Source organism: Tamandua tetradactyla, chromosome 20 (genome assembly GCF_023851605.1).
Source record: "Tamandua tetradactyla isolate mTamTet1 chromosome 20, mTamTet1.pri, whole genome shotgun sequence".
NCBI classification, from domain to species: Eukaryota; Metazoa; Chordata; class Mammalia; order Pilosa; family Myrmecophagidae; genus Tamandua; species Tamandua tetradactyla.
The window spans coordinates 2,387,146-2,409,071 of NC_135346.1; the positions used below are offsets into that span (position 1 = coordinate 2,387,146).

The 21,926-nt window shown below is 39.9% G+C and overlaps 1 protein-coding gene across 3 annotated transcripts; it reads right to left on the bottom strand.

The window, feature by feature from the left end:
• Positions 1 to 862: 862 nt before the first annotated feature.
• LOC143664844 (zinc finger protein 354B-like) lies at positions 863 to 13,461 on the bottom strand. Of its 3 annotated transcripts, none has more exons than XM_077138257.1 (5): positions 13,332 to 13,461; positions 12,358 to 12,438; positions 11,172 to 11,298; positions 10,358 to 10,441; positions 863 to 2,883 (listed from the first exon to the last, which is right to left on the bottom strand). In XM_077138257.1, exons 2-5 carry the CDS (start codon positions 12,388 to 12,390, stop codon positions 1,310 to 1,312), a joined length of 1,818 nt encoding a protein of 605 aa, XP_076994372.1. In that variant the 5' UTR covers positions 12,391 to 12,438; positions 13,332 to 13,461; the 3' UTR covers positions 863 to 1,309. The 3 variants fall into 3 exon arrangements, with proteins under 3 accessions (XP_076994372.1, XP_076994371.1, XP_076994373.1); XM_077138256.1 differs by having other exon boundaries at positions 10,358 to 10,444; XM_077138258.1 differs by lacking the exons at positions 11,172 to 11,298; positions 13,332 to 13,461 and having other exon boundaries at positions 12,358 to 12,398.
• Positions 13,462 to 21,926: the final 8,465 nt, after the last annotated feature.

Here is a 21,926-nt window from a genome sequence, read left to right on the forward strand (position 1 = left end):
TCATCTACATGTACCTTTACATATGCAATTCCCTCTATTTGGAATACCCATCTCAGTCTCTGGAGAACTCCTATTTCTCCCCTAAATTTGGCTCGGGCATCACTGTTGGTAGTATGTTTTCTTGGCTCTGTAGGCTCCCTTCATTAGAACCCATACCCTCTTTGCACATGCTGTGCCTGTGCAAATCTTTACATTTGTGTTGTGTAACACCGTATCGCCATAACATCTACTAGACAGTGAAAGGCACTTTTACAACAGTAACATTATTTGCCTACTCATTTATTTCCTTCAACTCTGTCCCTTGCCACGCCCCCCTCCAATGAACGACTTCTTGAAGATATGACCTGTTTCTACTATACAATTTCTAGTGCCTAGTCTAGTATCTGGCCTAAAGCCTGGGTTAAATATTTATTAAGTGAATCATTTCCAAATTAGAATTATTTCCTTCTTTTATTTACTCTGAATTTTCTCAACACTAGAAAACTCTGAGTGGGAAATTCTGGATGTTCTCTTCAAAATTTTGCTGTAGGTGATAATTGTTTTCCTAGGATCTCTTTTCCAGATATAGACAGATACATAGTTTTAACTTCAAAGCAAATGTCTAAACAATGTACTCTTTGTACTTAAACTACCTAAGTATACCAAGTATGGTTTCACAACAATATATGACATCAGAGCAATAAAGAAAAATCTGAGAACAAAATTAGGAATTGTGCAGAAAATTTAGGACTCTGTTAGATGTAGCCTGGCAATAACTAGAACAAAGGAGCAAGAGAATAGTTTCTTTCTCTTTTTTGTTTTAATGAAAACCATGCACAAAGTTTGACAAGTCAGAAAAAGGCAAATTTCAGAGGTTAAGAGGTAGTTTAGTTTTAAATCTTTTATTTGGTCCTTTGCTCTAAAAATGCCTATATAAGATCAGCTTTTATTTGCTATCAAAATCTTAAATGTAAAAAATATGCTACTAGTTTACAGTTTTTTTCTAATGAGAATCCACCTGCACCCAGATTTTATCATGATCAAACGTGGCATCTAATATATAATGTAAAGAAATGCAGAGAGAAAAGTTCCTCCCTTTATTTTACAGATGGCCAAAGTCAATGTTTTAATTGTGAATTATCTATCTCAGGATACTTAAAAAAGTGACAGGTATGAAAAATTTCCCTTTATGTACTACACAGTCTAGATTTATCCTTGGAATTTAATATCTGATGGGGACTAAATTAGAAAAGGTTGTACCATATTTGTTACATTAAATTATTTTCAAGCACATATTCTCTGATAAGCTTTGGTTTAAGGCTTTCACATGCTAATCTACTTTCAAGTGGTCTTCTTCAATATGAATCTTATAATGATTAGTAAGGGATGATCTCTGGCTGAAGAGTTTCCCACATGCATTACATTCATAGGGTTTCTCTCCTGTATGAATTCTTTGATGTGCAGTAAGTGATGAGCTTTGTCTAAAAGTTTTCGCACAAGTATTACACTTAAAGGGTTTCTCTCCTGTATGAATTCTTTGATGCTGAAGAAGAGCTGCACTTTGGCCAAAAGATATCCCACATTCCAGGCATCGATATGGTTTCTCTCCAGTATGAATTCTCTGATGATTACTAAGGAATGAATTACACCTGAATGTTTTCCCACACTCACTGCATTTATAGGGTCTTTCTCCAGTATGCATTCTTTGATGTTGAATAAGAGCTGAACTTTGTCTGAAGGCTTTTCCACACACTTTACATTTACATGGTTTCTCTCCAGTATGAATTCTCTCGTGAATAATAAGACTTGAGTGGGAACTTAAGGCTTTACCACATTCATTACAATTATACAATTTCTCACCAGTATGTATTATTCGATGCCTATTAAGTTGTGAAATAGAAGTGAAACCTTTTCTACATTCATTACATCTATAGGGCTTTTCTCCAGTATGAATTCTTTCATGTTGCATAAGAGATGCACTCTGACTGAAGGCTCTCCCACATTCACTACATTTAAAAGGTTTCTCTCCAGTGTGAATTCTTTGATGATAACGAAGGGATGAGCTAGACTTAAAGGTGCTGCCACATTCATTACATAAATAGGACTTCTTTCTAAGATGAATTCTCTGACATCCAGGAAGGGATGTACAAGTAGATGGCTTCCTACCAGGTTTATATCTATAGGAATTTTCTTGAGCATGAATCTTTTGATGTATAAAAAGGTCTGACCTTCGACTGAAGGATTTGCCACATTCTTTACATCTATAGGATTTCTCCACAGTATGAATTCTTATATGTTTACAAAGGGATGCACTATGGCTGAAAGCTTTCCCACATTCTTTACATATGTAAGGTTTCTCTCCAGTATGAGCTCTTTGATGTTGAACAAGAGCTGAGCTTTGGCTGAAGGCTTTCAAACATTCTTTACATTTAAATAACTTCTCTCCAGTATGGTTTTTCTGATGTTTACGAAGAGATGAATTATGAATGAAGGCTTTCTCACATATATTACATTTATAGTGTTTCTCTGTTGTTTCGATTTTTGTGTGGTTAAGTAAATTTGAATTCTCCTTGAGGCTATTTCTTTGTATTTCACATTTTAAGGGTGTTTTTTCTCTAGAAACCCTTTGTTGCCTAATAAGGACTGATTTCAGGGTACAGTTTTGGCCAAATTCAAGATTGTGATGGCTTCCTTCCATGGTAAGGACTTTCTTATGGGTGACTGAAATTATTTGGAAACCTTCATTTTTGTCCTGCTGTTTTTTTAACCTGTCTTCATATATACAGGGCTTATCTGATTTGAAGCCTGCAGGTTCATCTATTTTGAGTATTTTCCTCATTAGTCCTTGAAATGATGTGTCTTGAGTTTGAGTTGACTTTGTGGTTTGGAGATTGTTTTTCCATCCTGAAAAAAAACAAAGCCAAATAAAAAAATTAGAGAGAAAGAAATTGCAAGGAAGTCATGCAACTGGCTGAGACTAAACATGTATAAGGAAAAAACATTAATGATATTTAAGTAAGGGTCTGTTATCTGGTGGAAATATATTGGCAAGAGGGGAAAACAGAAAAGTAAAGCTGTATTAAAAAAATAGATAAGGGCTAAAGTATAAAGTGAACAAAAGAATAGAACTATCTTGTAAGGAAGGGGACAGTGATCTGGAAAACAGAGAGAGGGATTAGAGGTGAAGTATGAACGGGGAAAGACAGTCTGGTATCCATGGCTTATGAAGGATTCCTAAATCATCTCCAAGATATCTAAATTATGCAGTTATTTCTAATCTTGTACACCTTCCCCCTTTTTTGGCATGTCAATCTCTTCTGTAGTCTTCAGATTCAGTTAAAATGTTAATGTCTCTCTAACCCCAACCTCTAATAATCTATTCCCCTTATTATAGCACTTACTACAGTGTATTATAATGTAGATACCTAAGGCTTTCAAACATAAGAGAAAAAAAAATCTTATGAGTATACCTAGAGATGTTGAGAAAGCCTTTAACAAAACTGAGCACCACTCATAACAAAAACACTAAAACTAAAAAAAAAAAAGGAAATAAAGAACACTTCCTCAACATGCTAAATTATATACACATTAGTCCTAAGGTCAGTATCTTAATTAACATTCATGATGTACTACAGATATTGATATTAGTCAAGCCAATTAAACAAGACAATTCTTTAAAGGCACAAGGATGGGTAAAGAAGTAAAACTATGTGCCAGCTCGAAACTATTATGCACCTTAGAAAATCCATGTTTCAAACCTGATCCAATTTTGTGGGCCACACCTATTGTTTATAGTGGGAAAATTTGACTGGATTGTTTCCATGGAGATGTGACACACCCAGTTGTGGGTGTGACCTTCTGATTAGATTAATTTCATGGAGATGTGGCACCAAGGGGGTGTAGCTTTTTGATTAGATGAAGATTTGACTGCATCCATTTAAGGTGGGTCTTGATTAGTTTACAGGAGTCATTACAAGTGGAAACATTCTGGAGAAATCTCAGAAGTGACAGAGCTGACAGACCCAACAGGAGACCCAAATGTTTAGAAAAGCAGAGCCCAGGAGACATTGCTATGTGCCTTCCCAAGAGATGTTAAGCAAGCCAAAAACTGGAGAGAGACAAGGAAAACCAAGAAATGAAACCCAGCCCCAGAGAAGTCAAGTGAGGAACCCCCAGAGGAAACAGGCTGAAAGCAATGGAGCCCAGGAGCAAAGGACCAGCGGATGCTAGCCACATGCCTTTGCAGTTGACAGAGGTGTTCTGGATGACATCAGTCTTTTTTGAGACAACCCATTTTCCTGGATGCCTTTATTGGACATTTTTCTGACTTTAAAACTACAAATTTGTAACATAATAAATTCCCTTTTTAAAAGCCATCTCATTTCTAATATATTACATTCTGGCAGCGTTAACAAACCAATAGAAACTATGTCCACTTGAAATGATGTGATACAAAATCTGAAAACCCAGAGAATCAATGATGAAATTAATTCAGTGAACTAGACGATATTATACTAAAATCAATAGCCTTTGTTTGCACTAATGATAAAAAATTAGAGTAAATGATGTAAAAACAAGATTAAATACTTAGGAATAAATTTATAAGAAATATGAAAAACATACGAGAATTGTAAAACATCCTTGGAGGACATAAAAGGAGAAAAGAACAAATGGAAGATATGTCCTGTTCTTGGATAGAACAACTTAACATCGTAGAAATGTCAGTGCATGAAGGCAGGGCATAGCTCAGGGTATAGTTCAGGGTTTCAAAGCCTCAGATGGCATTGGGCTGCATGATTCTTTGTTGTGGGTGTATGTCTTGTGCATTGTAGTATGTTTCACAGCATATTTGGCATCTGCCCACAAGATGCTGGAGCATACCCCCATGCATCCTTCAATGTTGTGACAAACAGAAATCTTTTAAGACACTGAAAAATTATCACTGGGGAACAAAATCACCCCTGGTTGAGAACCACTGGTAGGGACGAAATAAAACTGACAAATTGAGGGTTGCTGAAATTGGGTGATGGCTACCTGGGGATTCATTATACTATGCTTCTAATTTTATGTATTTTTAAACTTTTTCATGACAACACTAAAAATTAAATCTACTTTTTGTCTTTCCTTGCAAGAGGAGTGAGTTAATCTTTTCTGCTCTTATAGACCATATCTACTAAAAGAACTGCAATGAAAAAATACTGGTTTCTGAAAATGCACATAATCATTATATAGTGGACACAATCTTAAAAAAATAGAATACCTTCTAAGTGGAAAATTAAATACTTATTGCATGACAAACTTATGTTTAAAGAGTGAATATCAAAGATTTCTGGGTAATGGAAGACAATGGTGGGTGGTAATTCCCAGAATCACAGGAAATAGCTTTACAACAATGAGATTTCTATGTGAAACCAGACCGCAAGCCAAAACTGCCAAAAAAAACAAAAACAAAAACAAAAAAGACCTGAGTTAAAAGAGAAAAAGCAACAAATGCCAACTGGCTAGGATATTGTGTTTAGTTGTTTGGTCAAATGCTGGCCTAGTTACTGTGGAGGTATGCTGTAGATAGGATTAGCATCTGCAACCAGTTGAACTTCAATAAAGATTACCTTCCATAATGTGGGTGGGTCTCATCCAATCAGTTGTAGGTCTTAACAGGAAAATGGACAGTTCAGAGGTTAGAATTTCTGCCTCAAGACTTCAACGGCAATTCTTACAGAATTGCCTGCCTGCCAGCCTTCTCTAAGAATTTGGACTCAAGACTTTAAAATTGCTTTTACTACAATTTCCAGACTGTGGCCCACTGTTCCAGTCTGAAGCTGTTATGTTCCCCAGAAAAGCCATATTCTTTTTCCTGATCGTAGCTTGTGGAGGGAGCCATGTTTCTTTAATCCTAATTCAACACAATGGGGTGGAAACTCTGGATTACTCCCATGAGGATGTGACACACCCAATTGTGGGAGTGACCTTTTGATTAGATGGAGCTGTGACCTCACCCATTCAAGGTGGGTCTTGATTAGTTTACTGGAGTCCTTTAAAAAAGGAAATATTTCGGAGAGCTCAGATGCAGAGGTTTGGAGAATAGTTGCTTCTGAGTTGGCAGAGATGTCTAGACATGGGCATTTGGAGATTTAGAGCTCAGCAGAAGTCACCATGTGCCTTCCCATGAAATCCTAAGCAAGCCAGAACCCAGAACTGAGTTCTAGAGGAGATAAGTAAAGGCCTACAGATGCTTAGAGGGGAAACCACTGAAATCAGAAGCTGGAAGCAATGTAAGTGGGAAAAAGTACTGGCAGATGCCAGCCATGTGCCTTTCCCTATAACAGACACCAGCCTTTCTTGAGTCAACTTTCTATGGATGTCTTTATTTGGACATTTTTATAGGCTTAGAACTGTAAACTTGCAACATAATAAATTCCGTTTTTAAAAGTCATTCCCTTTCTGGTATATCCAGTAGCTTTAACAAACCAAAAACACCCACCCTATGGAATGTGGATTGCCAGTCCCCCACAATCATGTCAGCCAATTCCTTATAAAAAACTTAAATTTCTCTCCTACACACACACATCCTGCTGGTTCTCTTTCTCTGGAGAACTCTTGACAACTCTACTCATCCCAACTCACTGCTCAGTTTTCTACAGGTCTACAAATCTGTCTCCTGATGTGCAGACCAACTGTGGGTCCTTCTCTGAGTCAAGCCTGGACCTGAGCTACCTCATGAACTAGGTCAGAAGTTTAGGGATTAGAAAGATCTTACTAATAACTTCTCTGCCGGGGGATAAAGGCCAAACAAATGAAAACCAACAGTCATCTGTGCATGGCCACAACCTTGACTAGTTCCTGTCATTAGGTCTGTATTCTCCTCCTTTCACTTTTCTGATAGTCTGATATTTTCTTCAGCTTTCTTCTCTTCCTAGGTGATTTCATTTACCCCCACCTTTCCTACAAGAATGGATCCACTCTTTTCCAAATATTTATAGAGGTATTTCCAACTGCCTGCTAAAAAATTCCATTTGAATATCTTTCTTAAGTTTCAAATTTAGTCTGTCCAAATCTGAACCCAGCACACACTTTTTCAAACCTTTTTTCTCTTTTCCTCAGTTCTGAATGACACCATAAATTTTAAGGTAACACTACCATAAATTCTTATTTTGGAATCCTCTCTCCCCTGCATTCCAAACCTATTAGTCACTAAATTCTCTTAATTAAATTCCATTGTCTGTAATGGCCATCGCTAAAATATGTCCAAGTTCAGCATTTAGGATTTTAAGGAATCATCAATTAGTTAGTGTAAGGGTAAATAAGACAACTTAATTTTCCCTGTTGCCAAAAAGCACATATGTGGTTTGAAGCTGTTATGCATCCAGAAAAGGCCATGCTCTTTTAATCCATTCTTGTTGGTTCAGACCTATTGTGGGCGAGACCTTTCTGATTAGGTTGTTTTGAAATGTGAGCCACCCAATTCAAGGTGGTTCTCAATCCTCTTTACTGGGGTCTTTTGTGAGAGGATAAAAGACAGGGGAAACGGAAAGAGCCCAGGGACATTTAGAGAGAATTTTTAAAAAAATGTATGATTTAAAGCAACTAAAGTTTCTAGGGAACATAAGCTTTTCATACTCCTGGGACCATATGGTTTTCAGCTACTGGCTGTTCAAAGGGTAGGTTTTTGGTTTTGGTCTATTAATCTGAAGTACTTCCATTCAGTTCCTTCAATCATGCCACCCAGTGAAGTGCTGCCCCTTGGGCATAGACGCTGTTCTTGGGACACTTGAGTCCAGACAGGAGGCAGAATTTGCTAGGGATGCAATGATCTCCTGAAATGCACCCATATGACTGCACTGGCCCTCTCGGGGTGCCAGTCTGACTTTCATCTTTGAAGAAAAGAGGTTCATCCCATCAGGAGAAATGCACCTAAGGTCAGTTCAGATGTCCTTCACTTCCTTCGGACATCTACTCATGGCTTTCCTTCAGGGACAGCCCTCATCAAGAGGCCCCAGAGTCTCTCTGGACACTCTGGATTCCACTTATACTTTCTACTCAGTCTAATCCAATTAATATTCACTTTACTCGGAAATGGAGACTCACTCATGGATCAGATGCTTCCAAGGCAAGGAGAAAGAAAGCAATTCTTTCTTCTCTTCCTCTGATCTTTCACACCAGACTCAGTCAATATTTAAGAGCTGGACTGATGGCCTTTCTAACTCCCAAAGGGGTCCCTGCTGCCTACATTCTGTTTACTCTGTGATGGCTTGTAAAAGTTTCCACAATATTAGTGTACTTCTCCCAGATGAGTGTTAAACAGATATACAACAATGGCTCATATATGTAAAATCAATTTATAGTAGGAAGAAAGCTCTTCTCTGGTATGAGGGATTTCAGGATACAAACAGCCTGCTCTACAAGTCCTCTGCTGGGCCCAAGTCACCAGGGCCCATCTCTGACTTGCCTGAATTTGACAACAGCCCTGGCTGACAAGTTCTCCTGGTTTTATTCCACTACAGTTCCCAGAATGCTGCAGTGTGATCTTTTCAGACTGGAAACCTGGGCACATGGCTAGGCTCTAAAACTCCTCAGTTGCTTTATATGGTTCTCAAGTACAGGTCAACTGCTGTGAAAGGGCCCATGGCTCTGTGTGATCTGATCTCTGCTCCCCTCTCTCCTGTTCTTGATGCGCTGGCTTCCTTTCTAAGGACCTGCACCCATGGCATTTCCTATGCCTGGAAACAGCTGTACACAACCTCAGATACCCCAGAAATTCCTCAGGAAGCCTTTGCTGGCAATGTCCATTCCTGTTATACACTCTCATAAAACTGTATTTTTCCTTAGTGGTATTTGCAAGAATTTATAAATTTACACCCTTGTGGGCTTTGTTTATTAACACCTGTTTTCCCAACTGGACCGCAAACTCCCTGAGGGCTGGAACAGATCTCTTTCTGCCCAATGTTGTGTTGCCCAGCACAGAACCCACTCATTGTGTTTAAAGGGACAGAAAAGGGGAGTGTAAGGGTTTGGATCTCAATCCTCTTAACTCCTGAGTCTGACCCTCCCTTTTTAAACAGCTCTCATTCCTCAGCTTCCATGATAGCCACCTTTCCCATTTCTCTTCTCTACTTCTTCTCAGCCTCAGAAACAGATTCCTTTCTTAATCCAGCTGGTATATGCTGATGTTTCCTAGGATTCTGTCCTCTGCTCTCTTCTCTCACCTGGTCAGCTCAAGGCTTCAAATGCCAACTTTGTACAGATCACCCCCTGACCTCCTTTAGAATTCCAACCCTATGTATGTTATACAATTGCACACCAACTATCTCTACCTTATTATATCACTGAGTATCTAAATGGTCATCCCACACCAAAAATGTCTCATACATTAACAAACCTGTACTCCTCCTAAGTTTTTCCATTTCATCCAGGTAACAACTTCTTCGCTAGATTACTGCAATAATGTCTGTAAGGTTTCCCACCTCAAGTTTTGCCTCACTTTAAAATCTATACTCTACAATGCTCTAAAGTGATTTGTCTTAATAATTCAAATTACATAAGGACTTCATGAATATATTTTCTTTGCAAAAATTTAAAATACTCACCTTTTAACATCCCCACTCAAGCTCTCCTTCTAAATTTAACTATTACCAATTAAGGTGTATCCTACTAACTTTTTTCTCTGTACCTGCATGCATATTATTCATATATGCAAACACATAAGTTTCCTTAAACATACATTGTATTAGATCATAACCTTTTTCTCTTAACGTGCTACGGGGCTCTGTCCAAATCATTATGTTCTGTCTTTTAACTGTGTTAATGTATGCTAGAGTAAGAATATACTACAGCTTCTTTAGCTATTCCTTCATAGAAGAGCATTTAAATTCTTCCTGATTCAGACGATATTTTGGAAACATCAAGGACCATATGATTCTTCTGCTTAAAATTTATAAATTATTCTTAGTCACCCATAGAGTTCAAATGTCTTACAATAACACTAAAGCAGTTTGTACTGTCATCCCTACATAACTTTCTCTAATTTCATTCCTTCTGAACCTCTTTCTTTTCCCATTTACATACCCTGAGCTTCAGCCAGAATGAATTATTTAGAATTCCTCAAATATGCCATGTTTATTGAATGAATATATGACAATGTTGCCCCTCTTTGAAACAACAGGAAAGACTAGGAAAAGAAATCTGTGAGGTTAATTTGTGAAATGATTATAAGAAATAAGAGGTCACTCATATCTGGGAGCCTTAGTTTCTTTCTCCTTTGCCTACTCTTGAGGACTGAGAACTTTGAAGAAAGTTTCTCAAGCATCTAAAGTACATCCTCCTGTTATTAATTAAATGGTTGTCTGCAGTGATTCCCAGGCACCTCAGTCCCTCTACTTACCTCCAGGACTTTCTTTCTGTACCTTCCAGGGCTCTTCTCCTTGCTGCAACAGGGAGATGATTTTTGGTTTGGCAAATGGGAGTCCTGCTGATAAAAAAAAAAAAAGAGAGAGAGATTTGGTTTTATTTTGATAAAGAAGGTATCTCAGATTTGAGAGGAAAGTTTAGAAGACAGTAAAAGCTGAGCTTCTGTGAGGGGCTCAAGACAGTGCCCCCACAATATGCAAGGGGATGTGTCAGAACTTGACTATGTTTTAATCAATTAAATAATTGTATGTCAGAGAAATAGAATAAACATACACCCATGATTAAGTGTACCGTTAGCTTCCCATAGAGGAAGGACTATATTAGGTGCACAGACTGAATTAAGATTTGTAAACAGGTATCTACAGAAAGCATTTTGTACAAGTAGCTTGTTTAAAATGAGAAAACTCTTATCTAACGCCCTTTCAAAGATGGATGAGGTAACATTCATCTGGCTAGATAGGAGATATGGGAAAAGCAAGTGGTAAGTCTGCTGAGAGATGAAGAAACCAACCACAGAACAATCATGGAAAATAATGCCTGAACCATGAGGGAATTTTTAATATACAATTATGTAGCAGAAATAGGATAATTATCAGTATCAACTTTCCTTACTCCCATACACAGGGCAATTACACACCTTAATATTTAATTATAGAAATCTGAATCGGACAATTCTAAAGCAAAAAACAAACAACAAAAATACTGGATGGCCCATGTTTTTTCTTCAGGATAGGAGGTACTGAGATACCCTAATTTCTCATCTATGAGCCTATGAAACATTTTCTTACCCACTGAGATAAGGTTCTTATAGTTTTCCAGCATCACGTTCTCATACAAGTTTCTCTGAGTAGGATCCAGTTTTGCCCACTCATCCCGAGTAAAGAGCACAGCCACATCCTTGAAGGTTATGGATATCTGTAAGGACAAGACATTCAACCTCACCCAGGATCAGCCATCACAGAGAGTGACAAGGTGGCAGTGGGGAGAGGCAGGCAGGCTACCCATGAGAAACTTCTGATATTATTCAAGTTTTTGAAGGTTTCAAGTCAATTACTTAATGAATACCAGAAAATATATATTGAGAAGAGTAAAGTATGAACCTGTTAACCACCATAAAAGTGTTAAGACCATTAGTGGGAGTGTTAATTTAGCCTTACAAATGTGTACATTCTTTAACCCGCCAATTACTGTATGTGCCTGTTTGAAAGGATTATATACCCTAGAAAAGCCATGTTTTAATCCTGATCCACTTGTGGAGCCAGCCGCTTCTTTTAATTCCTATTCAGCACTGTATGCATATCTCCACGGAGACGTGACACACCCAATTGTGGGTATTAACTTGATTAGAGGGAGATGTGACTCGGCCTGTTCCAAGTGGGTCTTGATTACTTTACTGGAATCCTTTAAAAGAGGAAACATTTTGGAGAAAGCAAGAGCAAGAGCAAGACAGAGAGCTGGAGCCAGGGAAAGCGAGGAAGAGAGAGAAGGAAAATGCCCTCTGGGGAGCTTCATGAAACAAGACGCCCGGACAAAAAGCTACAGACTTCACCAGGTTCGTCATGTGCTTTTCCAGTTGAGAGAGAAAGCCTGAACTTCATCAGCCTTTCGTGAGTGAAGGTAACCTCTTGTTGGTGCCTTAATTTGGATATTTTTATAGACTGGCTTTAATTGGGACATTTTTCATGGCTTTAGATGAAAATTAACAAATTCCCCTTTTTAAAACCCAATCCATTTCTAGTATATCGCACTCCAGCCTCTAGCAAACTAGAGCATTATATTTTTGTTATGTTGAATAGTACACGAAAACGTAGGTCGTACAAAGATGTTTATCACGGTGATTATAACCGCAACGTTAAAAAAGAAAACACCTAAATAACACTAATGGAAGTTAGGGTATACAACGCATGGCAGTATCTGTGTGTCCGCTAGCAGGTTATTCAAGCTTGAGTACAAAACCTCCATGCACTAACTCACCTGAGACCTTGCTTCCCCCTGCTCAGTAGCCATGTCCTCTTTCTGGGTTCTTCCCTTGAGCAGAGTCTCGGGAAGATGGATCTGAAGGGGAAAAGGGGGGGGGGGGTGGCTAAGAGGAAGCCCCTTTGGCTTTCCATCCTTCAGGAGCAGCTGCCCTGAGTCCGACTGAGGATGACCCCATGAGCCCTCCGAAAGGGCGGTCAGAAACAGCTGGGGGCAGCAGGACGAGAGAGCAGGGCCGGACGCCTTCCCTGGCTCACGGACCTTCCGGAAAAGGGCAGTCGACGGGCAGCGGAGACCCAGCCGGGCTTGCAGGAGCCAGGCGCCGTGGGCCCTGCGGTCCCCACCGCGCGGGCGGCATCACGGCCCAACCAGGGGCGGGGTGTGGGCGGCGGGCGAGGAGGCTCCGGCTCCGGCGGGCGGGCTCCGGAGCATCGCTCTGACGGCCTCGCTGGGGGCCACGCGCCAACAGCTCTCCACCTCAGCCCCCCAAAAGCTAACTCCCAAACCCGGGAGGAGACACCCTCAGAGGAGGCGCGCGGCGGCTTTCCCACGCCCGGCGGGCGCGGCAGCCTGGGGGGAGGCCCCGCACCCGAGTCCTGCGCTGCAGGCCTGGCTCTGCCCCGGCGGGGCCCGAGCGCCCACCGCCCCGAACACGAGCCCGGGCGCGCGCCACCCGGGCTGCAGGGACGGCGGGGAGGAAAGGCACTTTCCCACGCGCCGTTCAGCCCGGGGGGCCCGGGCAGGTGGAGCGCCCTGGGGAGGCCTGCAGGACGCGGGCGGGCGGCGCGGCCTGGGGCCGAGGGGGCTGGCCGGAGGGAGGCGACCCCCGAGACCAGGCGACCCCCGAGGCCCTCCGAACCCCCCAGCGGCCGAGGCCCCGGCCGCAGGCCTGGCTCCGGGGCGCGACGCCGACTCTTCCAGGGGGGCGCAGGTCCTCCCTCCCGCACCCCGCCGCCTTCTCCGCCGCTCACCTCGCCCCCGGGCCTGTGGCGGTTCCCGGGAGGTCGGGTCTCGTCCCGGAGCTGACCCCTGGGCCGACCGCGGCCCCGGAGCCGCCAGCCCTGCAGGCAAACGCCTGGCGCCCGGAACCGGGCCAGGACGGGCGGGGCAGGGGCTGAGCGCTGCGGCCGCTGCGCCTTCTGGGAAATGGAGTCCGCGAGCGCGAGCATGCTGGGAAGTGTAGTTCACCCCAGAGGCAAATGCCTGGCGCCCGGAGCCGGGCCAGGAGGGGAGGGGCGGGGCAGGAGCTGAGGCTGCGGCCGCTGCGCTTTCTGGGAAATGGAGTCCGCGAGCGCGAGCATGCTGGGAAGTGTAGTTCGACCATGTTAAGAGCCCAGCGAGCTGAGTCTTGGTAACTGCTGTAGAGTAAGTCATCTTTGCCTAAGTTCTTGCTTAAGTGTTTTGTATATCAGCACTCACATTCGTTCCCATCTAAGCTTTAAAATCAGTATATCAAATTCTTAGTCAAAACGCTGAAACTTTGGATGCTTTGGATGTATAAGTCAATGTGAGGGAAATTGACATCCTCAGGAAATTGCTTCTACCAGTTCATTGGCAGGGTATAGTGTCTCTTTTATTTAGGTCTAATAACTGTCCCTGTGAAATTTGTAAATTTCCCTATAATGGACTTGCATATTTTTGTGTTTTATTTCATTTTTTAATGCTATTTGTTCTAGTTTGCTAGCTGCCAGAATGCAATATACCGGAAACAGAATGGCTTTTAATAAGGGGAATTTAATGAGTTCCTAGTTTACCATTCTAAGGCTGAGAAAATGTCCCAATTAAAACAAGTCTATAGAAATGTCCAATCTAAGGCATCCAGGAAAAGACACCTTGGTTCAAGAAGGCTGATGATGTTCATGGTTTCTCTCTCAAGTGGAAGGGCACTTGGCGAACACAGAGTTTCTCTCTCATCCGGAAGGACACGTGGAGAACACGGTGTCATCTGCTAGCTTCTTCTCCTGGCTTCCTTTTTGTGAAGCTCCCCGGGAGGCATTTTCCTTCTTCATCTCCAAAAGTCGCTGGCTGGTGGACTCTGCTTCTCGTGGCTATGTTGTTCTGCTTTGCTCTCTCTGAATCTCTCATTCTCCAAAATGTTTCCTTGTTGCTTCCTATTGAAACGGAGCTCGAAGAATATTAAGGAATGATGAGAAAAAAAAGAAAGGAAGAATGAAAGAAAGACACAGAGGGGCTCAGGGGGTCTGAAACTTGAGTTTACTTCAGACAGACTTCAGACAATTTTATTCTTAACCAGATCCTGGTTATATACCATGGGATGTTAATAGGCATGCATGCATTTCCTGAGGGAGCAAAGTTCTTACCTTACAGTGTTCTTCATACTTAACATAACCATTTTGGGTAAACATTCTCTTCCTCCCAGACTGCTCTACATAACAATCTCCACAGTTTACTGCCGCCATCCTGAGGCCAGCTGCTTCCAACAAATTCTGTAGGTCTTGTTCTAACCCTTGGCTCCTACATTTCCCCCTTTTTATTTTATAAGCCGAGGAAAACAAGAATCACATTTTTAGGGTGACTATAAGCAGAGGTGACCGCACCTGTCTTAGGTTGCCCTTAGGCTCTGAAGGAAGGGTCTTACCCATCATTGGCTGCCAGTCAAGCTCTCTGACTTTGATTCTTTGTTGTTAAACACAGCTGAGGAGGAAGCGAAGAAGTTTAAACAGCCCCAAACCTAAGATTTTTTAGCTCTTGGGTAAGTGATTGTGCAACATTACCTCCATAGGCTATATGTAAATTATTCTGAGATAATTCTAATACCCCTTTTTTGTAATTCTAAGATATCAGGACTTAAATTATCTGAAAGCCCTGAAAGATGCCTTTTTACCTTTTCCCATTCTATTTCAGACAGGTTATATGTTAAAAGGGGGTAATACAAAAACTGCTCTCATTCCATTTACACTTTAAACTTTATAAAAAATTTAAATTATACATTTGATCTCCAATATGAACCTATGTCATTTTTATATCATTTAGTCTATAATTAATTTGCTCATCAATGAGATTGTCTATGCCACAGTTCACTGATGTTTTTCTAACAATGCTGCATCTGTATATGCTTCCAATGATTCCAATCACCACAGTGATCACCACTGTGATGCTTCCAATGATTCCAATGACAGCTGCAATAATGAGTCCAATTAGTCTCTTAGTCCTTTTTAGATATTCTTTTGCCAAATGGATCAGGACTTGTGTTTCTGGAGAGGATTGCTAGGATCTTGACATCTGCACCAGCAGCCAAATACCTCTTCTTCTCCTTGCTGCTACAATCGTCTCATTTTTCTGCAATATAAATGCTTGGAGACAAGTGAATAGAGAATAATTCTCACAATTAAAAGTTTGATTTTCTGTATGTATATAGTGTTTATGGCAGTTATTTAGAGAGAAGTTATAGTTACTAGAATATGCTATAAAAATTGGTCCCAGTCCTAGGAAAATTTCCCATAAATTTCTCTGACTAATGAATTTATCATCCCAAATTTTGGCAGAAATCATCCTCTATGTATTAAACTCTGGTTTAGCTTGCCTGTCCATATAATCTCAGTTATCTTCAAGTTAGAGATGGGAGACCCCACAGGGGCCGCATCTCTTACAATTCCACAGGAATCATTAATTATGATAACTGCTCAATCCATATGACATAACTCATCCATTCCAACTTTCTTTCCCATCTAACAGGCAAGTATCCTCTGTTTCCATAGAGTTATGCATACAGGTCTTTCTAAAAACGGAAGAATTAAATTTGACACCAGTTTTCTTCTTACTGAACCTGGGAATCCTAAACTTGTATTGAGATTATTTTGGTAAAGTTGGATTGGCCCATGTTAGGGCTCACAGATAAACCCAATAAGTATAAATATGTCCCTGTCCTATAGCAATTAAAATTACATGTCCTATAATATACATTACCCATTTAGTTCTTTTCATCCAGGTTGACATGTCTGGGTTTTATTCTGTTCGAGGGAATCCAAACCAAGGTTCCATCATCTGCAAAGACAAGAGCAAAACCCCTACCCCACACCTTTACTGTTCCTGGTTTCCATAAATCATGAAAAATTTAAAGTAAACAGTGGTTTTGCTAATTGATCTTTTGGTGTACATATTTTCATAACATCATCCTGATCAACACCTCCCCCTTTTTGTTTCAAGAGCATAGACTTTAGTGTCCAGTTTGCTTGTTTAATAATTCCTTGCCTTGAGGGATTATGTGGAATTCCTGTGATATGAGTAATATTAAAAGTAGTACAAAATTTATGAAATTGTTTTCCTGTATAAGCAGAACCATTGTTCGTTTTAATAGATTGAGGACATCCCATAACAGCAAAACCATTAAGTAAATGTGATTCAACATGGCAGAAATTCTCTCCAGATTGTGTGGTAGCCCAGATGAAATGAGAACAAGTGTCTATGATAACATGTACATACTGCATTTTATCAAAATATGAAATATAAGTAACACTCATTTGCCATAATTCATTTGCTTTTTGACCTTGAGGATTAATCCCTGATGCAAATGGGAGTGCATTTAAAGGTTCACAGGTTTGACAAGTCCTAACAATGTCCTGAGCTTGCTGTTTAGATAAAGATGGAAATTTCTTTCACAGCCCTTTGCTATTGATATGAGTTAATTTGTGAAATGTTGTGGGATTTTGCATTACCCCCATAAGAGTATCTGCTTGCTGATTTTGTAATGATAAAGGACCTGGAAGATTGGTATGAGCTCTTTATATGCATGATAAAAAGGGGAGTAATTCAACTTTTGACTAATGTTTGTAAATGTAAAAACATTCAGGACAATTCATTTCTTTCAAACAAAGAAGCTGTCTCAATGTGAGTAACTGTTTGGCAAACATATTCAAAATCGGAAACAATATTAAGAGATTGTGGAAAACGTTGCAATACTTGAACTACAGCTGCTAATTCAGTATGCTGGGCTGAGGTATAAGGCATTTTCTAACTTGTTTTCCACTGGGGTGACATATTCTCATTAATATTATTATCAGTAAAGACAGTAATAGCTAGAGGGGAAGCCAGAACTATTTTAGGCAAAATCCATTGCGTTCATTTTTAAAAATTGTAAAAGTTTTGACATAGCAAATGATTATTCATTTGTCCTTTAAAATTATTTAATGCTATTTGCCAAGAGGTATTAAAATATATAGACTTTGAACCTCTTCCTTTGTGAGATCACACACTATGTGATTAGGATCATGACTTCTTAACTGATAATATTTTTAGTGACTTTTGGCTATTAAAGAAATAATCTTTTGCAAATATGTATTTAAACATTTTTGTCAATTGTTTGGTAAAAAACTCCATTTTAAAACACCGTCTTGCTAAAATAGGCCTGTGGGAGATTGCAAGGTAAAGAAAACAATAAAATCAACAGGCTTTTTTAGATCTATTTGAACAAGCTGTCCTTTTTTAATGCGTTGTTCAATTAATTGTAACTTTCATTCAGCTGCAGCTGTTAACTGCCTTTTGCTTAATAAATCAGAATTTCCTTGTAAAATATAAAACAAGTTTTGTAACATATAATTAGGAATCCCTAAAGTGGCAGGTAGCAAAAATGAAAGCAGAGTGTCAATAGTAGTGTGTACCCATAGTAAATGACCAGATTTTAAAATTTGAATTTATTGGATTGATTGAAAAGGAATGCAAGAATGTGGATTCTTTATAATTGGTTGTGCATTTTTGCTAATTTTAAATTTATTGCATGCAGTTTTTATGATATTTTCTCACAATAGTGGCCAAATTCCAATTTGCTTACATGACCGGGCCCAGTTGGGTCCTCTGGGAACTGGCTATGGACCAAGAGGAGTTCCTGGGACCTAGATATCTTTATTAAAGTACACCTCCTTCTGGGGGGATAGCCAGTCCTCCCAGCTAGAGTGTACATTTTAACTATTTCTTACCAAGGTCATGTGATAGCAACATCAGTTGCATGTAATGGCAACATCAGGTGAACAAAAGACTCCACAAGTATATTTTTTCCTTGCATTCAACCCTCAAATCTGATCTGCTTCCAATATAAGCCATGGTTATCTTGGGATAAATTTAGTTTATACATACATAGTTTACATAAACACTGGACAAAGCATTAAAGTATTTTGGCTTAAAGGAATTTAGGTATTTTAATGATTTGCATATTATTTAGTCAGTAATAGATTCATTTATAGTAATAGTACTTAGATTAATAGATTAAGCCACCTGGTTTAGGGCAAGAAGCAGTTTTTGCCAGTATAATGATACCCAGGAGAATATCAGTATTTTTTATACAGATAACAACATGACAAAAGTTAATATAAGTTATTTTGATAAAACACAGACTCTTTGCTTTTTAACTAATTATTTAGAAAAAAAATTTTTTTATCTGTGCATTAAAACAGCCTAAGAGTCCAAGAAAACATTGTCATTTTAGACTCATTAAATCTTTCTTGATTTTGACCATAATTTCCATTTTTACAAACCCTCAGCACTTATTATGTTAGTTTAGGCTTTGTTCTATATTTTTATCATTCAGTAGCAGTTATTCATTTTAGGATAAAACTATTCTGTTTTCCTATTAATAAAAATACATCTTTCATATTTTTCATACTTAAATCATTACTTTGAACAAATATTTTACCACATATAATTAACATCAAAATTAAATTTGTTAGAATAATGTTAAATACTTAAAATACTTTAATGTTTCAAATATGCATTAACTATCAATATATAGTTTTTAACAAGAATTTTTAGTTTTAAAGTCCTTAAAATATATTTCTTTTAAAAATATGAATAGGAGCTAAACTCATGGCCAGTTTCCAAATTGCTGTTTGTTGAGAATCTAAGTTAACAAGAGGAGATGGGACTCTTGCGGGACTTCCTGGAAGATGACGGCTTAGTAAGACGCGGGGATCTTAGTTTCTTCTCCAGGACACCTACTAGGGGAGTAGAAACGATACAGAAAGCGCCCAAAGCCACAACAGAGATAAAAAAGACAGCGTACCCCATCCTGGAACGGCTGGCTGGCTGAGAGAAGCAGCTCAGGTGAGATCCCCGAGGCGCGCGGGCCTTACCGGGCGGGGTGGCAAGCAGCCGTAGTTACTCCCTTCCCCCTTCCCGGGCCGGCTGGGAGAATTGGAGAGGCGGTCCCCTGAAACCAAGGCGGCTGGCGCCCACACCACGCGCAGCCCCCGGACCAACTGAGAGAATTGGATCGGAAACCCCCAGGCCGCGGAGAACGGTTACGGGTGGGGGAGGCCCCTTCCAAACCCGTGACTCCCAGGGAACGTGCACTCTCTCGGGCGGGCCGCTGCCGCTGGCGCCCTCCCGCCACGCTTGTTGCCCAGGGCCAACTAGGAAATTCGGACGGGCTCTTTCCCTGGCTTCGGCGACCAGCAACCCTCCCTGCGTTTGGACCCCGGGCCGGCTCAAGCCGCTTCGGCTAGCGAACCCCCAGGACGGCGAGAGTTTTCCAAAGTTTAAGGTCCCACAGCACCTTTTACTGGTGGGACCCGCAGACAAACGTGTGCCACGAGCGCCACCTACTGGGCAGGATAAGAAAAACAGAACCCAGAGATTTCACAGAAAAATCTTCCAAACTTTTGGATCCAATACCCAGGGAAATCTGTGTAAATGCACAGACGCCAACAGAAGATAACGGATCACACTCAAATAATTGAAAATATGGCTCAGTCAAAGGAACAAACCAATAGTTCAAATGAGATACAGGAGCTGAGACAACTAATGCTAAATATACGAACAGAAATGGAAAACCTCTTCAAAAACGAAATCGATAAATTGAGGGAGGACATGAAGAAGACATGGGCTGAACATAAAGAAGAAATAGAAAAACTGAAAAAGCAAATCACAGAACTTATGGAAGTGAAGGACAAAGTAGAAAAGATAGAAAAAACAATGGATACCTACAATGATAGATTCAAAGAGACAGAAGATAGAATTAGTGATTTGCAGAATGGAACATCTGAATTCCAAAAAGAAACAGAAACTATCGGGAAAAGAATGGAAAAATTTGAACAGGGTATCAGGGAACTCAAGGACAATATGAAGTGCACAAATATACATGTTGTGGGTGTCCCAGAAGGAGAAGAGAAGGGAAAAGGAGGAGAAAAACTAATGGAAGAAATTTTCACTGAAAATTTCCCAACTCTTATGAAAGACCTAAAATTACAGATCCAAGAAGTGCAGCGCACCCCAAAGAGATTAGACCCAAATAGGCGTTCTCCAAGACACTTACTAGTTAGAATGTCAGAGGTCAAAGAGAAAGAGAGGATCTTGAAAGCAGCAAGAGAAAAACAATCCATCACATACAAGGGAAACCCAATAAGACTATGTGTAGATTTCTCAGCAGAAACCATGGAGGCTAGAAGACAGTGGGATGATATATTTAAATTACTAAAAGAGAAAAACTGCCAACCAAGACTCCTATATCCAGCAAAATTGTCCTTCAAAAATGAGGGAGAAATTAAAACATTCTCAGACAAAAAGTCACTGAGAGAATTTGTGACCAAGAGACCAGCTCTGCAAGAAATACTAAAGGGAGCACTAGAGTCAGAACCGAAAAGACAGAAGAGAGAGGTATGGAGAAGAGTGTAGAAAGAAGGAAAGTCAGATATGATATATATAATACAAAAGGCAAAATGGTAGAGGAAAATATTATCCAAACAATAATAACACTAAATGTTAATGGACTGAATTCCCCAATCAAAGGCATAGAATGGCAGAATGGATTAAAAAACAGGATCCTTCTATATGCTGTCTACAGGAAACACATCTTAGACCCAAAGATAAACATAGGTTGAAAGTGAAAGGTTGGGAAAAGATATTTCATGCAAATAACAACCAGAAAATAGCAGGAGTGGCTACACTAATATCCAACAAGTTAGACTTCAAATGTAAAACAGTTAAAAGAGACAAAGAAGGACACTATATACTAATAAAAGGAACAATTAAACAAGAAGACATAACAATCATAAATATTTATGCACCAAACCAGAATGCCCCAAAATACATGAGGAATACACTGCAAACACTGAAAAGGGAAATAGACACAAACACCATAATAGTTGGAGACTTCAATTCCCCACTCTCATCAATGGACAGAACATCTAGACAGAGGATCAATAAAGAAATAGAGAATCTGAATATTACTATAAATGAGCTAGACTTAACAGACATTTATAGGACATTACATCCCAACAGCAGGATACACCTTTTTCTCAAGTGCTCATGGATCATTCTCAAAGATAGACCATATGCTGGGTCACAAAGCAAGTCTTAACAAATTTAAAAAGATTGAAATCATACACAACACTTTCTCGGATCATAAAGCAATGAAGTTGGAAATCAATAATAGGCAGAATGCCAGAAAATTCACAAATACCTGGAGGCTCAACAACACACTCTTAAACAACAAGTGGGTCAAAGAAGAAATTGCAAGAGAAATTAGTAAATATCTCGATGCAAATGAAAATGAAAACACAACATATCAAAACTGATGGGATGCAGCAAAGGCAGTGCTAAGAGGGAAATTTATTGCC

Excerpts from the sequence above, each read along its gene's own strand:
- LOC143664844 (XM_077138256.1), bottom strand. The coding sequence starts at position 12,390 with ATGGCTACTGAGCAGGGGGAAGCAAGGTCTCAG. Across the intron at positions 11,299-12,357 it reads AGGGGGAAGCAAGGTCTCAG|ATATCCATAACCTTCAAGGA; the intron begins GTGAGTTAGTGC and ends TTGTCCTTACAG. Across the intron at positions 10,445-11,171 it reads TAAGAACCTTATCTCAGTGG|CAGGACTCCCATTTGCCAAA; the intron begins GTAAGAAAATGT and ends TTTTTTTATCAG.